At 53.0% G+C, this 16,046-nt stretch overlaps 6 protein-coding genes across 6 annotated transcripts; 4 read left to right on the plus strand and 2 right to left on the minus strand.

Annotated features, from left to right (window-relative positions):
* Positions 1-290: 290 nt before the first annotated feature.
* Positions 291-1,529, plus strand: J4E85_000449 (uncharacterized protein; the record flags this gene model as incomplete). The annotated part of the gene is made up of 2 exons (XM_051464739.1): positions 291-927; positions 1,000-1,529. The coding sequence occupies 2 exons, from the start codon at positions 291-293 to the stop codon at positions 1,527-1,529; spliced, it is 1,167 nt and encodes a 388-aa protein (XP_051331260.1).
* A 1,416-nt stretch (positions 1,530-2,945) lies between these two features.
* On the plus strand, positions 2,946-4,286 carry J4E85_000450 (uncharacterized protein; the record flags this gene model as incomplete). The annotated part of the gene is made up of 1 exon (XM_051464740.1): positions 2,946-4,286. The coding sequence occupies one exon, from the start codon at positions 2,946-2,948 to the stop codon at positions 4,284-4,286; it is 1,341 nt and encodes a 446-aa protein (XP_051331261.1).
* Positions 4,287-4,711: 425 nt separating this feature from the next.
* J4E85_000451 (uncharacterized protein) lies at positions 4,712-5,602 on the minus strand (the record flags this gene model as incomplete). The annotated part of the gene is made up of 1 exon (XM_051464741.1): positions 4,712-5,602. One exon carries the CDS (start codon positions 5,600-5,602, stop codon positions 4,712-4,714), a length of 891 nt encoding a protein of 296 aa, XP_051331262.1.
* Positions 5,603-7,427: 1,825 nt separating this feature from the next.
* J4E85_000452 (uncharacterized protein) lies at positions 7,428-7,860 on the plus strand (the record flags this gene model as incomplete). Its single annotated transcript, XM_051464742.1, has 2 exons — positions 7,428-7,489; positions 7,572-7,860. 2 exons carry the CDS (start codon positions 7,428-7,430, stop codon positions 7,858-7,860), a joined length of 351 nt encoding a protein of 116 aa, XP_051331263.1.
* A 924-nt stretch (positions 7,861-8,784) lies between these two features.
* J4E85_000453 (uncharacterized protein) lies at positions 8,785-10,834 on the minus strand (the record flags this gene model as incomplete). Its single annotated transcript, XM_051464743.1, has 2 exons — positions 8,785-8,944; positions 8,997-10,834. 2 exons carry the CDS (start codon positions 10,832-10,834, stop codon positions 8,785-8,787), a joined length of 1,998 nt encoding a protein of 665 aa, XP_051331264.1.
* A 2,190-nt stretch (positions 10,835-13,024) lies between these two features.
* On the plus strand, positions 13,025-14,190 carry J4E85_000454 (uncharacterized protein; the record flags this gene model as incomplete). The annotated part of the gene is made up of 2 exons (XM_051464744.1): positions 13,025-13,418; positions 13,508-14,190. The coding sequence occupies 2 exons, from the start codon at positions 13,025-13,027 to the stop codon at positions 14,188-14,190; spliced, it is 1,077 nt and encodes a 358-aa protein (XP_051331265.1).
* Positions 14,191-16,046: the final 1,856 nt, after the last annotated feature.

Raw genomic sequence — 16,046 nt, forward strand, 5'->3', positions numbered from 1 at the left:
AATTGCGACGCCATGTCGAATACAGATCGATTTGATCATGGCAACGTGGAACGCGCATTCTTGCGCAAGGCCATGTGGACTGGGATCGACGAACTGGCCCACCCAGAGCTCGAGAAAGATCGCCCAGACCGCACATCTCTTCCCCGCGCTAACTGCTAACATCGTGACAATTGACCAGCACTGCCACCCCCCGGTTCATCATACAGAAAGCGACCGAGTGAATACTTCATCCGTGCGCCTGCCCTACTCTATTTGTCTTCCAATTTGCTTTCATCTGAGACGTCATCAGCATGGCATCACCAGCGTCGCGCCTGCCGCCTTTGCCATTACCAGACGGCATCGTCGAGAACTATGTCTACTGTCCATCAAATGGCATCACCTTCCACACGCTCGAAGCTGGGTATACTCCCCAACGCGATAAGCCTCTCATCATCCTGTGCCACGGCTTTCCAGAGCTTGCCTTCTCTTGGAGGAAGGTCATGGTGCCCATCGCTGATGCCGGCTACCATGTGGTAGCCTTCGATCAACGTGGCTACGGACGCACGACCGGATGGGACAACTCTTCGTTCCCTAACACCAATTTATCGCAATTTGCTCTGACCAATGTCGTCCGCGATGTGGTTACACTGGTTAATGCTCTGGGTTATCGAGAGGTTAAGTGTATCGTCGGCCACGACTTCGGCGCTGTCACTTCCAGCATGTGTGCTCTGATGCGTCCAGACCTCTTCAAGAGCGTTGTCATGATGAGTCATCCTTTCAAAGCGCCTGCACGGCTGCCATTCGATATAGCTCACGGTGGCGCTCGCGAACCTGCGCCATCGCCTGACATTCACGCTGAGTTGGCAAAGCTGCCCGTGCCAAGGAAGCATTACAAGTGGTATAACAGCACTAGTACAGCCGGGGCCGATTGGATCAACCCAAGCCAAGGTAAGTTCTGACTGTACGAAGTGCATGTGAGACATACCTAGGTATACTGACCTCGTACCTCTACCTCTGCAGGCCTGCATGCCTTTCTTAGGGGCTATCTTCATGTCAAGTCAGCCGACTGGGAACACAATTCACCACACCCTCTCAAGAGCTGGACGGCCGAAGAGATGGCCAAAGTGCCCAATTACTACGTTATGCCGTTGCACAAGTCAATGCCTGAGACTATTGCTGACATGATGGCTTGCGAAGATAGCTCGGCGACTGAAAGATGGATGTCTGACCACGACCTCGCAATCTACGTCCAAGAATGGTCGCGGACAGGCTTCCAGGGCGGTCTCAATTACTACCGAATCACCACCGATCCACTTCTCCAAAAAGATCTCGAGCTATTTGCGGGCAAGACGATCGAATGTCCAAGTACCTTTATATCAGGCGCGAGGGATTGGGGCAACTATCAGCAGCCTGGGGCCCTCGAGGCCTATCCCGAGTCATGTTCAGACTTTCGAGGGATCCACTTGATCGACAACGCAGGACACTGGCCCCAACAAGAACAGCCGAAGAGAGTAGTTGAAGCGATATTGGCGTTCGTCCGCTATCTTTAAGTCAACTGCAGCTGCGGTGTATACGATGCTTGACAAAATATGCGATTCTCCCAACTTATCAATCATGCGGCTCCCGATCGTCCGCATATTTAAAATCCGATTACAGCCACCAACAAAGGGGTTCCTTCCGTTTCAGATCAGAAATGACCATCTTGTTGAGGCTGCTACGCCGCTACGCCGCAATTCCTTCTCATCTTCGGTCGGCTAGAGTTGCCGCCCGTTTACTCGCCGTTACCCGAACCGAGGCCGGCAGTCAGTTTCGTAGTTCAGCACGACTCGAAAGACTCGTGATATGCAGTTCTCCAAAGTTTCGTCGTAGTCAAAATCCGCTACTGTCGCAAACAGAGTTAAGTGCTGCAACATCAGTATTCCATCGCAGCAATCGGAAGGAAGAAAATCAGGCTGAATACCAGTCTAAATTTCACATTGTCTCCACAGTAGGTACATAGGCGAGCTTCTATTTCCAAGAAAACTGAAGGTACATATGCATTGCATCAACGGCGAAGACGGCTTTTGCGGTCTGTTGAGCGAGAGGATTTGAGAAAGGCTGCACAATGACATTGTATTTGGCTGCTCGAGCTAAAAGTGAGTACATCTACGATCGCTTAACTGCAGGCATGTGGCGTGGGCATCCGATTCCCCTGATCTCGCATGCAGCTCGCGGCAGTGCTGACTCGGCGCTAGAGCCTATTCTTACCAGGTGCGCTTAGCATATCATCGAGCATCAACGTGCAGGATCACACTTGTCTCCTTATGAATGAACAGACGGCAGGATGGAAGGGATTGCAGTGTATAAGATGACGGGACGGGCGGAGGGCATTGTTGTGTGCACAGAACTTTCACTACCACGCAGAAATGACCGCCTCTCCTCCTTCAGACGCTTCGTCCCGTACTTCATTTCTTCCCTTTACCAATACACTTGCAACCCTACGTCACTTGGTCCAATGCTGCCGAGAAAGCACGCAATCGCCACCCACTCATACCACAAGTGATCAGTCAATGCGTCCAACGGTCCACGCAATTGAGCAGTCAGACGCATCACCTAACTCGCTCAAAGGCTCGCTCAACCAATCTCCTTCTAGCTCCTCTGTATCGAGCGTGTGCGAAGATGGGTACATCAACAAGAATCTCGCTATCACTCAAATTACACCCATCGATTACCAACCCGAGACATCACCAGAGGTATCTCAACAGCTACTTGATAGCGACGCGAAACCCCACATACGCAGTCGCGAAGATACTCCCGATCCTTTGAGTCCTTCAAATCCGCCATGCAATCGATCAGCGCCGCTTCAAAAACATTCTCCTCCGGTAGAATACATAGAGAACTATACAGCGCCACTGACGAAGCTAGCGGACGAGAAAGATATCGGCGTTGTGACAACAGTTACCATGACTTCACAATTATCGTCATCGATGCTTTCGAAGCCAGAGATCACTTTTCGACATCGAGTGCGGGATGTCTGCCTCCATTGGTTCACAGCCTACCGGATACTCATCGGGCTCACCTTCGCTGTAAACATCGCAGTGCTTGCTGTCATGATCAGAGGAAACCGTCACGACCATATCGGCCTCTCTGGACCCCTGATTGCTGCCGCTTCCAACATCTTCGTCGCCATCTTCGTACGCCAAGAAGATCTTATCAATGTTTCCTTCTCCTTTGTAGCCAGAACGCCAGTGAGCCTACCGTTATGGCTCCGGAAAATAATCGCAGACTTCCACCACTACGGCGGACTACACATCGGCTGCTCTATATCATCACTTCTGTGGTACTGCTACTTTGTCTTCTTGGACACCAACCACTTCCTCGATCACTTCGGGCAGCGCAAGGCTTCTGGTTGGATGTGGGCCGACATTATCACTTGCTACGCCTTCCTCACAGCCATCTTGTGCATCTGCGTACTAGCGCATCCACACCTGCGCGTAAAGTTTCATGACGCCTTCGAAAAGACACATCGCTTTGGTGGATGGACAGCATTGTTGGTACTGTGGCTCAACGCAGGCGTGTCGAGTCGCAACCCCGGTAGTCCACCGCTGTACGCAAACGCCGCCCTCTGGCTGCTAGCCGCCACAACATTCCTCATAATCCTCCCGTGGACGCGTATACGCCGAGTGCCGATAACTACCGAACCCGTTTCTAGCCGCGAAATCAAGGTTACCTTCCCGTACAAAGACATGCCCTACACTTCCACCACGCGCTTCTCGCTAAGCCCCGTCCTCGAATGGCACGCCTTCGCCACCGTACCGTGCTCGCCTTCCCCCGACAACCCTTTCGCATACATTGTCATCTCTCAAGCGGGTGACTGGACAAAGGCAATGATCAAGTCTCCACCAACACACATCTGGCTGCGCAAACCCGCCGCCAAGAACTTCCTCTCTTTCGCGCCACTCTTTAATTCCCTGCTTCTCGTGGCTACTGGCGCAGGGATTGGCCCATTGCTCTCACTCTTATGCTCACCTGCGATTGCGCGGATGCGTGACCAGGGCAGACAGGTTAGGGTCATGTGGTGCGTGTACGATCCCGATGCTGCGCATTGGCAGTTCGTCCAGGATATCATCCGTAACGTGGACCCCGAGCCTAAGATCTTCGACTCGCGCGAGGGAAGACCGGATCTAGCGTTCGAAGCTGAGTTTGTGAAAGAGCAGTGTGAATTAGAAGCTGTGATGGTAGTAAGCAACCCGGCGGTTACGAGGGAAATTGTTGAGGGAATCAAGGCAAAGAATGGTGCTGCATATGGCGCGGTGTTTGACTCTTGAATGTTATCGTTGGTTTGCTCTGGTGAGAGCATGGATGTGCTCCACTTTCTGGATTGATGGTTCTGTTGCGCTTTTCGGTTATGTTCAGTTCGGCTTTGGCTTCGACCTTGGCCCGAGAGCGGGCTCTTTCGTCGCAGTAGAGCTGCGATTACATTCTGTATTTGTATGAACACTTTCTGAATCGGGTTTGGATGATGACCACACATGCACACTGTCTGTAACGTCGTGTGACGGACCTTTTCATTTGTAGTAAGACTATTAAAAAAATTCATTGTGTATCAGTTCCACCGTTGTCTCTCACGATGTCAAGGGCAGAAGCAAATGAAGACTAAAAATTACAATTTAGAAGTACTACTACTATAGCTGCTACTGAGTATTAGAGCCGCCATCACAAGTCACCAGTTCTCTCGATACAGTAACAGTCTTTACATGACCTCAACAACGGCGGGGCCAGCAATGATGGTGTCGTCAGTAGCGGCAGTGTTGCAGCTGGTGAGGACAACGTAGCTCTGGCCAGCAATGCCCTTCTCGGGGACGGTGACCTCGAAGCCACCCTCGACCATGGTAGCCTCAACGAAGACGGGGCCGGTAACGGTGATGAAAGCGGCGTAGACCTTGCCGTCGACCTTGTAGCCGGAGGTGGCGAGCATGACCTTGCTGCCAGCCTTGATCATCATGCTACCGTCAGAAGCGGAGGCAGCAAGAGTGGGGAACGCCTTAACGGGGAGGGGAGCGTTGGTCTCGGGGCAGGACTTGATGAACTGCGCAGCGAGGGTGTAGACCTCGTTGTAGCTCAACGGGTTGTCGAAGGGAGCAGGGAAAGGCGAAGCACCGACGGTGTTGCGGATGTATGCCGAGTGGCGGGCCTCAACAGTGAGGATGGAGCCAGCGGCAGTGAGGTAGGTCTTGGACATGATGTCGGCGGCAGCACCGAGGTAGGCGCTGACACCAACGCCCTCGAGGACACTGGCAGTGGCAAGGAAGGACGCAACGTCCTTGTAGCCGAAGTCGTAGGTGCAGGCCTCGACGGGCTTGGCTCCAGCAGCGCTGAGCGCACCGGTCAAGAAGGAGACGTGGGTCTCCTCATCGGAAGAGATGGTCTTGATGCGGTTGTAGGCCTCCTCGGAGAAGTTGGCGGCCTTGAAGTCCTCGACAGTGAACTTGGCGAGGGCCTCGCGGTAGAAGGTGTCCTCGAGGTGCTCGAGAGTGAGCGCGTAGTTGAGGATGACACCGTCGGTTACACCATCAGCACGCTTGATGGGGGATGCGGTGGAGACAGCCGCAAGAGCAGCGATGGCAGCGATGGTAGACTTCATGGTGATGATGGAGTTGAGTGATTAAAACCGAGTAAATTGAGTGTGAGGAAAGACTGTAGATGCTCAGAGTAGTGAACTTGGTGAACTGTGAGATGCTTCTTTCAATCCAGCGGCACCAATCCTGTCTTATACCTCCCGTGTCCATTACTCCAGGCCTCTTTGTCTCCGCCTCAATCTCCCGTAACCACCTCCATCACAAAGCTTACTACCCCTCTTCCAGCGTTCGTCTGCACCAACTCATCATCTCATCTCCCAAAACCTATAAGCTAGGCACAATACATCCCGTAGACGGACATGCTTCCATCCGGCGCCAGTCGCGATCTCACAGCCCAAGCTGCCAGCACCCCCGATCAGTCTAACCTGAATGACTCCAACTAATGCCGCCGTCAATCCCAAATCAGGCCGAGACCAACGATCCGTATTACCTGATCGAGCACTGCAGCAAGGGCTGTTAGTGTGGAATGAGGGAGAGCGAACAAGTAACAAGGGTCCAAGGGCGATGTTCCCCGCAGAAAATCACGGTAAGTCGTTTAGTCATGTTTGTGTACCACGGAACCTTCACCATCCGGACTGACGCTAGTGCGGTTAAGCTCCAAAATGACGTCGCGCTACTGCAAAACCATACCAATGCCGACCTAGTGCCTAGGTAATCTTGACCTTTTTAGTCAGGGGAGTAGGTTGTACAATTGTCATCTTTTGACTACATGTTTTGCGGAAGGTTTTTCTTCCTTCGCTCGCGGCGAGCGTGGCTTGGGTGAGATGCAGATCTACGAAGGATAGACAGGGGAGGTTGTGATGGTGCTATGGAAAGGTGAGCTTCCGAGGGGCAATGTCGGTGGGAATGACTTGGTGGACGGGATCGAGAGGTGGGTTGCTACGTGATGTGAGCTGTACAGAGGAGCCCAATCGCTAGAGAGGCTGCAAACTGAATGCGCCTTCTGCTCTCGCTATCTCTTTGGGAATATTATCATCCAAAGAGTCGCTGATAGGTCAGCTCAGTATTCCAATAACGGTTCTTTCTCTGCGGAAATTCACATCTGGAAAGGTATCCAAGACCATGACCCCGGAATCACCACCGTTAGTACAAACGCCTCCAAACATCCCAAACGGAACTTTCCACCTCCACATTCTTCCATGCCAATTACCCTTGACTAGCCAGGTACAGACCATGCGTTGATCTAATATCTAGCCGCCCTCTGTCGACGGTAAAGTCTGTCTCCGTACTTTAGCCCGTTAGTGACACCTTCAGTTCAGATTAGTTTGGCCTAGCTGCCGTGATGTTTGTTGTCGCTGCGCCCATGCTAACTTGTTTGCCTGCTGATCAACACTCTCTTCGCGGGATATATGGCCGATGCAGCGGGAAATAGGCGCGGGAACGTGATCAACTGTTTGCTCGGAAGACGTTTGATCCGATCAGAGTTGAATTCATCGACCGGGTTTTCGGCTCGAGGGTTGCCACTTGTGTTTGGAATGGAGGTAAACTAGTTGGTAAGTTGTGGATGTGACTGGTAGCTTGTTTGGAGAACGGACGAGGCCGTATGCGGAGTATTGGTTGGTGTACGCCAGTGATAACTGCCGCGTTTCGATATGTCCTTAGGTCGCAATTGAAATTAAGAAAACTAGGGAGGTGAACTGTGCGCGTGCTCGAAGGCGATAGGTAACGGGATGAAGTACAAAGAAGGGTGTCGAAGGTCGTTCCTTTTCAGGTTCCTTTCGCTTCTCCCTCGCTTTCCTCAGAGTTGACATATATTCATATCACCAGTCCTTCCCGATCGAAACAAAAAGCTCAAACGTCTCCCACCTTCAACACCACATCACCTACACAATGAAGTTCTCTACCTCTTTCGTCGGCGCTGCCGTCTTGCTTGCCAGCACTGTCTCTGCTGCGTAAGTCAATCTTCATCCCTATCCCTACTACCTTTATCCCCACTGCCCAACCTAAGCTCACTCGAACTAACACTCCTTATAGCGAAGCCCCAGCCGTTACAACCACCCTGACCGCCAAGGCCGGCTGCCCCTCTGCCGCACCCGCCGATGTCATGGTAACACGCTCAGCCGTTGCCGTACCATCTTGCGCCGCCGGCGCCAACGAGACCAAGCCCAGCATCGTCACCATGCCTGGCTACGGAACAGGCATGATGGGTAGCGCCACAGGTACAGGAATGATGCCGGAATTCACTGGTGCGGCGTCGGCGAACATGATCAGCGGTGTTGTTGTTGGTGTGTTTGGTGGATTGGCTGCTGCGCTTATGGTCTAAAGTTCTTGCGGAGGCGGATCTTGACGTGGATGTTGGCGATGTGGGATGGAATTGAAGAGATGTTTGGTGCTCCGGGTGTCTGGTGCATAGACATGGAGGTTGTGAGAGCTGTGTTTTCTAGTCAATACCTTTTCGAAGAACTGGGGGAGATGATAGTATGTAATGCTAATAGTGGTTGGGAGAATGTACAATGACTTCTCGGCTGTAAACATAGTCGTTGTCACACATGAAGCATGTACCTTTACTAAGTCGCCGTGATCCTCGCTCCATGGATTCTCCTTCTCATTACCTGCGAGTGACGGGCATGTAGTAATTATCCCCGGTGGGTCCAGCTGACGCCATCCTCCATACCCACATGAACACATACCCGCCGTGGAGCAAACTTTGACGCAACTCCATGACGCGGCCCGGTAACGTAAATTCGACAGACTTAAAAGCCAAAAGGATACATCTCTTGCATTTATATTCCCGTACATGTCCTATCTACAATGCTCTTCACATATTTTCGTCTCCGTAGCCTACAAAGCGCGGAGGAAAACGCAGCACAAGACCTTCAGACCTTGACAAATCCACACACACAATAGCCAGCCGGTTTCATCACATCCCGGTAATCGTATATATACACAAGTAGAGGGCTCCTTCCCTCATGAGATTATCCAATGTAAAGTACCTAACATGTCTCGATATAGGCTCATCCAGACGAATCCACTCCCAGAACACTGGTGTGGCATTCAAGCCCACAAAAGAGGGAGCAAAAAAAAAAGGGCAGAACTGTGCCCCGAGTATACAATTCGCGGAAAGAGATCGATGGAGCGGTCGGAAAGAGTCGCCGCGATGATGCCGAAGATGAAGAACGCCCGCCAACGCCATGCCGTCATGCAAGAACTCGTATGAGAAGGGATGCTATACGCGCTCGTATCGTATCTAGTTGTCGTACGTCGAGGGTAACGATTTGCCGCCGCAATCGGGGATCTTAAGCCCGGGCTTCAGTTTGCGGTTGACGTCCATGAGACCCCACTTGTCTTCCCACTCTTTGCCCTTTTCGTTATACTGGATCTTCCATGGCTCGTCAAAGGCTGAGAACCTGGGGATGCATTAGCGACAATCTATCGAGGCTGGATCACAGGGAGACTTACCAAAAGTACTCTGTCCCGTTAGTTAGACTTGGGCAAACCCAGTCTTCCATGAATTGGTTCATCTCGTCAATACCGGCAACAGAGCCTCCGGCGCAAGTGTCAGCCGCACCACAGTCGGTGCCGCCTCCAGATGGCCAGCCAACCTCGGCGATTACCTGGTGGATGTCGTTCTGGGTTGCGGTCAATGACACGTCGTGGGTTTGCCAGAAGTTCCAGGTCCAGGCAGCTGCCTCTTTGACGTCGACACCGGCAAAGAAGGGATGAACGTTTGACATGACAATGTCGACCTTGGTGGCCATGTCGCCAGTCCAATTGTCACCCAGATCAGCCATTGCGACAGGCAGCTGGCAGCTGTGGTCCGAGATGTTCTTGCGGAAATCGGAAATGTGTCCCAGCAGCTCGGTCTCAGACAGATCCTTGCGGTAAAGTACCTCGTTACCAATGATGATACCCTTGAAGTAGTCGCAGCCATAGTCATCGAGAATGTCCCATGTTTGGGAAATCTGTCGCTCCGTTGTAGTGTCGTTCTTGTCGAGCCATACACCCAGCCAGATCTTCATGGTGTCCTTGATCTCCAGTTGGTTGATGGCGTGGATTAGCATCTGTGTTTGGTTGCAGTCGGTTCCGTACAGGCGGACTGAGTTGGTCAGTTGCGACATGACGGCCAAGTCTCGGGTGATGTTGTTCTGCGATGGTCCGACGTGGAGACAGTCTGGGTACTGTGTATTCAGAGGAGTGTAGTCCATGCCGGGAAACACCTTATGCAAATCGGCGTTGTTCATCAAAGCCTTGATCTCGGAAGAGTCCTTGCCGAGGTCCTCCTTGTTGTCTTTGGCGATATCGTCAGCAGATTGAGCAGACTTAGCAGCGCCGTCCTTTGCACCGCCACCCTTTCCGACAGTAGCACCGAGGACACCGCCCAGAATTGCACCTGCGAGGATGAGGGTGATGATGGCAATGGCGATCCACATGCGCTTCTTCCTCTTCTTCAAGTCGTCTTCTGCTTTCCAACTTGCAACCTTTTCTGGGACAAGCTCTCCACTTCCGTTGACCATGGGTACGGCGTCGTACTTGGTACCGTCGCGTGAGGCAGCAAAAGCACCAGCACCTGCTGCGGCAGCAACGCCTCCGTTGTTTATCGATGACCCTGGCGAGCCATTACGACTGCTGCCGTCCCGCGAGCCACCGAACGGCACGAAAGAGCGTCGCTTGTTCTGTGGAGAGTTGTGGTCTGGGCCCATTCCCCAGTCGTCGTCGTTGTCGACATCGAGTGGGTTGATCTGGCCCATCTGCGGCGCGAGGTTCTGGGCGGACGACGAGTAGCGGTTGTAGGGCGTGTCGGCGTAGGGGACGCCGCTGTGCGGGGAGTGTGGCATGCTGTACATGGAGCTGTCACTCGAGTACATGCCGCCGACCAGTGGTGCGCCGGAACCGTAGGAGCGTTGCGAGTACATTGGGCGCGGAACCATGGGCTGGTCGTGACCATTGGGGTCATTGAAGGGCGATGACTGCGAGTTCCTGTTGGGGACGCCCATGGGCCGTCCTGAGCCCGCCATGCCTCGTGCAGCGTGGAGGCCGCTCTCGCGTGGGTGGGAGCCAGCGACGCCGCTGGCGATGCCGTTGATGCCGCCGCCCGGAGCCGTCTCGCCCATGTTGTCTGAGCCGGGGGTGACGCCTGGGGTCGAGTAGTCGGAGTAGTTATTGGGGTCGGTATACTGGCGCTGGGCGTGGAGGCCTACGGGAGTGCGATGGGCTGGCGGAGGCGGCGGGTTGTCGTCGGACGGGAGGGCGTCGTGCTGCTGTCCTAATGGCCAGGCCTGGGGTTGCTGGAAAGCCATTGTGAGTGCTTGTTCGAGGTTTTGCTACACACCTCGCGTGCAGAGGCGAAAACAACCTGCGCGGGCAACGCTGGGTCGAGGTAGCGGACGGCGGCGCGCCGCTCTGCGGATCGAATGGAGGCGGACTGTCGCTGGGCCTGGCTAGTGTTTGCGGCGCGGAACACGGTTGGCTGGGTGGTTTGTTCTTCACGGCGTGGGACCTCGCAGGGATCCGGGCAGAACGAGCGGAAAAGATAATGCAGATGCAGCGTTTCGCAGAGGCGCAGGCGCGGTCGCAGTGGTGGAGAGAAAGTCGGAGTCGTGCAGTGGCCGAGATGATGCAGGTGTGTTAGGCGGGTAACACGGCGCTGGCACGACAGAGGCTGACGGCTGCGACTGCGCGATGCGCTAGCCCGCTAATTCACCCAGGAAACCACCACGGAACCCACTGTGACGTCTCCGCCAATGCACCAGCCCCAAACACACTCAACAGGTTTTGCGACAAGATAACGCCTATACCGACTGCCCGCCTTTTCCCCCCGACAATGGCCCTTCTGGCGCCTACGCCGGTCTCGTTCATATCACGATCTCCCTCGTGCCTGCCTCTTCCTGCGCTGTGTTCCCTCGCGCCTGCCTGTGCGCCCAATGCAGGCAAGAGCGATATGCCCTCAACCAGAACAAGCAGTTGCAGTGAGGCCTTGGCGCAGCCGCGGGAAGCCCCATCCACAACGGCAAGCGCAAGGGTGGAGCCAGAGGCAATTTCCCATATCAGTTGCACCTTTCACGTTTATTGCCGCGAAGCCTCTCTGGTATCCTCCCTTTAATCCCCTGCTCATCCTGCACGCCTTGCATCTCGTCTGCTGTCGACTCCGCTGCCTGCAACTGTCATGGACGTCCTGTCCGCGTTCCTTCCACGTTCTATTCCTAGCTCCTCGTGTCAGCCGCTACCGCAAACGGCTCCACCGTGGAATCTGGAGCGACCTACTTTAACCCATTTAGTCTGCATTCAACACTGCATAGCCTCATAGTCGCCTTCGTCTTTTCAACTTTTTCACGCATTCCCACCTGCTCATTCGAAGTCGTGTCTCAGCCTGGGCATGCGCGACATCCAACGCCCTTGTAGCGATCTGACCGCCGTGGTGAAACACAAACACCAGATCAAGATCGCCATCGGTCCCCGGCTGATAAGACATGTTGTGCTCACCACTCGCTCCTACCCCGCGCCATTGAGCGAATCTAATCCCGCCGTGCGTTCGGCGCCGCGTCAGCGTCAAGTCATCCTACCAGACTTTAGCAGCCTCGACCTCTCTGGCTCGACTGTCAACACGCGCAGCCTCCCAGCCTCCCGTCTGCTGCATACCTCATGTACCACGTCACGTTTCTGCAGTCACAGTATTGGTCTGCATGCACCACGCCGCGCAATACATCTTAGCACGTTCTCATGTCTATGTTAACCAAATATCACCGACTGCAGCAAGCCAAGCTTCAATGGTAAGCCGGATCATGTTTCACATCGCCCACACAGGCAACTAGGGCGATTCACCCCGATAAATTTAACGTCGGTCCACGACTTTTCGCGTTCACGTTCAAAGTCTGAATTCGATACTTGTGAACGCAGCTTTCCATCATCTGTTCGACCTGCATGTGCTAGAAGATCACCACGCTTCCATTTCTCGGTCCAGAGACCAGGGTGGTCTTCGCGCTCTATCCTATCTTTATCAGTTCGTCTGCGATTCCCGCATTGTCTTTTACAACCCGTACAAGCATGGTTGAGTATGCTATGGTGTGAGGAGTTGGCCCGATCATCAACGTCTACTCACGAACGTGTCTATGTAACGGCACGGACATGGCGCAAATACTACCTTATACGTGAACAGCTTCAAATAGCCAGTAGTCCTCAGGGTTGGAGCAAGGCAAACTACATGCCTCGGCGCAATCAACCTCCGATTGTATCTGCACGGCACGTTTTTATTGGAAGGCACCTGGGAGAGTGGACGCCTCGTCGAATCTAAGCCCAGAAGGTGTATCGCTTGGCGCATGATTTTCCTAATTCAGACATCTCCATCATCAAAACGAGGACATGCCTTGGTGATAAAACGGGAAGAGAAATATCGAGCAACGTTTGTATATATATATTTCTCTCCTTGCAACTCAGCCAAGTTCTTCATCTCGGTTTCCCAAAGATTCCATTTCGCAGTATCTTCTGAACCAATGCCACCCCACTCAACAATCCACGCCACCATCGCCAGCCTAGCCACCGGCCCCCCTCTCGTCATCGCTATCATAGGCGGAACCTCAGGTATCGGGTCCTACATCGCTAAAGCCTTCGCCTCCGTTTACCGCAATTCGAAATCCAAACTACGCGTCTACATCGTCGGCCGCAACGCCTCACGCGCAGAAGCTCTGCTTGCAGAACTGCGCGCCACAAGCCCAGGTTCAGAATGGCGATTCATACAAGCCCATGACCTGGCGCTGATGAGCGATGTCGACGCCATATGTGCGCAAATCAAGAACTATGAAGAAGAGCAGCCATTGAACGGGGGAGAGCCGCGGTTAGACATGCTATACATGACCCAAGCAGAGTCACCACTTGCGCCATCACCGCGTAAGTATTTTCTATCTGCATTCGCTTCCAGCAAGAAGTGAGGCGTGACAGCCACCCTCCCAATCACCCCAATTAACCAACCCCACCAGTCACGGAAGAAGGCCTCGATACTCAAGTGTCACTCCTATACTACTCGCGCATCCGCTTCATCCTCGCCCTTACACCCCTTCTCTTGCGCTCTCAAAATCCAAGCGGCGCCCACGTCATCTCCGTCTTCGCAGGCACAATCGAAGACTCTATCTCCCCGTCTGCCCTTCCCATCGGCCCACCAACACCGGAAAAGCACGGCGTGACATCGGTCCGCACGCACGTCGCTTTCATGAAGACATTTATGTTTGAGGCCCTAGCCGAAGAACACGCTGGCAAAATCGCTTTTATCCATGTCTACCCCGGCTTAGTTGACGGTCCAACGTTCCTTAGCAAGGTGAATCCACTATGGTTTCGCGTACTGTGGCACGTAGCTAAGGTGTTGATGGCATGGTATATGACGAGTCCAAGGGTATGTGGTGAGGTCATGGTGTCTCTGGGCATGGGCAGGTATCCCGCGAGGGGCGCGGGCGTGGGGGTCAAAGATGGCGAGGAAGGCAAGACGGTGGCTGATGTGGCGTTTAGTAGTACAAGGGAGAGGGGAGGTGGTGCATATGCGGTGGGGCAGAGGGGTGATGAGAAAAAGCAAGTCAGTTATGCCAAGCTGAGGCAGAGTGACACGAGGGACAGGGTTTGGAAACATACCATGGGTGTGTTGGGGAGTGTTCCGGGGTTGAGTGAGTAGGAGGAGGGTGGGGACTTTATATGTGATGAAACACCCCTCCATGTGAAATTTGGAAAAAGAAAGGCGGGAATATCAGACGCATAGCTGGATTTCGTAATGAATGTTATTTTGCAGAATCCCAGATGAACAATATGCGTATCTCTAACGGTTACTTTGTTGTATTACTCCAGCGAGACATGATTTCGCAAACCAGAAAGATACAAAGCGAGCATCACTGCCAGAGGTGTTCCCAATTCCAATATTGCGACATAGCGCCAACGAAAGCACCATTGAAAGAATAAAAATCAGCCTGATAATCCGTAAAATCGGCGACCTGCCCAGTAACATCGTTGAGCCATTGTTCGGCACCTTCGACAAAGCCTCCTAGCTCATGAGCTTCTGGAAGCGGGCTTGTCGTTTGTCTCAGAGCAATGGGATAAGTACCCGTGGTATTGGGAGAGATGCCTGTCCCGAAAGTTCTTATCCGCTTAGCTAGCGGCTCAGCATCGCTTCGTTGACGTTGATGGCAACCGCTGGTAAGCTTGGTTGTCTGCAGCTGCTCCATACAAGCAGCCATTGTTTTCCTGGTGGTGGCATGTAATTCGTAGGTTCGTCCCGGGGCTGATTCAGGTAGCTGTACCCATTTCAGCGCCAACGACAGGAAGATGATGTCTTTGAGATCATCTGCTTTACCACGGCCCATTCTCGTGATGAGGTAATGAACAGTCTGCTCTACCTTCGTGACGAGTGTTTGTTCGTCGTGTCCGGACATCTGCTGCTCTGGGTGCTGACCGTCTGAGGTGGCCTGGCGGAGATATTTGATGCGTTGGCATATTGTCAGAGCCGACCATAAAGTGTCCTTTTTGCACAGCCAGTAGTAAAGGTTCTCTTGTAACGGTGCCGGCTCTTTAACCACTTGAGGGTTATAGAACCTTTGATAAGAGATTATCGCAAGCGATGAGTCGACGCATTGTCTCCAGGCCTCCACGACCACTTGCTATGAAGTCGTTAGCACAACCAATACTTTAGAGCAAGATAGAAACCCCGCAATTCTTAAAAGAGTTACGACATAACACGCCCACGATAGCGTCTAAAATCTTCTGGCCTAGGTGTAATAGCTAAATGAGTACATACTGATCAAAGTCAGTTTGAGCATCTTGAGATGGATACCAGGCAGCTACTTTACCCTCGTATTCCTGATAGCCGAAAAGAAACGGCTTGTACAAGTACAATAGTGATCGCCGAATGTAAAAGTCGAGGAGCACGCGATGCAGTAATCCACCTCTGTCACCTATGGCTGGTTGGCTATGACGCAAATCGAGAGTCGAAGGCAGCGAGTTCAAGCATTTTTGGATTGCGCGCCCAGTTTCAATCGCCTCATTCACATCGGGTATCGATTGCTGTACAAGCGAGAAAGCCTTAAGCCGTTGGGGAAGAGACATGGCAAGACATATCTGGTAGAGACTGTCTGTCAGATCGCAAAGTGGACGGGGAGGAGGTAGCTTCGCCGAAGACTCGCCAAAATCCTCATCATTCAGATTTGCCGGTACTGGACTGTACGATTGAAGGTCGGTAATTATCAAAGGCATTCCCGTCATGATGGATGCTTGTACTTCCATTTCCAAAACAGTGGCCCATAGTCGCTTTCGCATCTCCATCTGGTACGGCGAAATGAGCTTAATCTTTGCAGGATCCAAGTGAAGACCCATGATTATAGCTGAGCGCAGCAGGGTGCCACAGGAGCTCCAGAGTTTATCCGGATCAGACTGGCTGATACCGCCAGACAGTAGTACAAGTATCTCGACCTGAAGCGTTGACAGCTCCGTGCGCTGCTTTCGTCCAAGTTCCCCAAGCCATGCCTGGACATGGCTAATAGC

Source organism: Alternaria conjuncta, assembly GCF_024043145.1.
Source record: "Alternaria conjuncta strain BMP 0040 chromosome Unknown scaffold_1, whole genome shotgun sequence".
In the NCBI taxonomy this organism is placed as follows: domain Eukaryota; kingdom Fungi; phylum Ascomycota; class Dothideomycetes; order Pleosporales; family Pleosporaceae; genus Alternaria; species Alternaria conjuncta.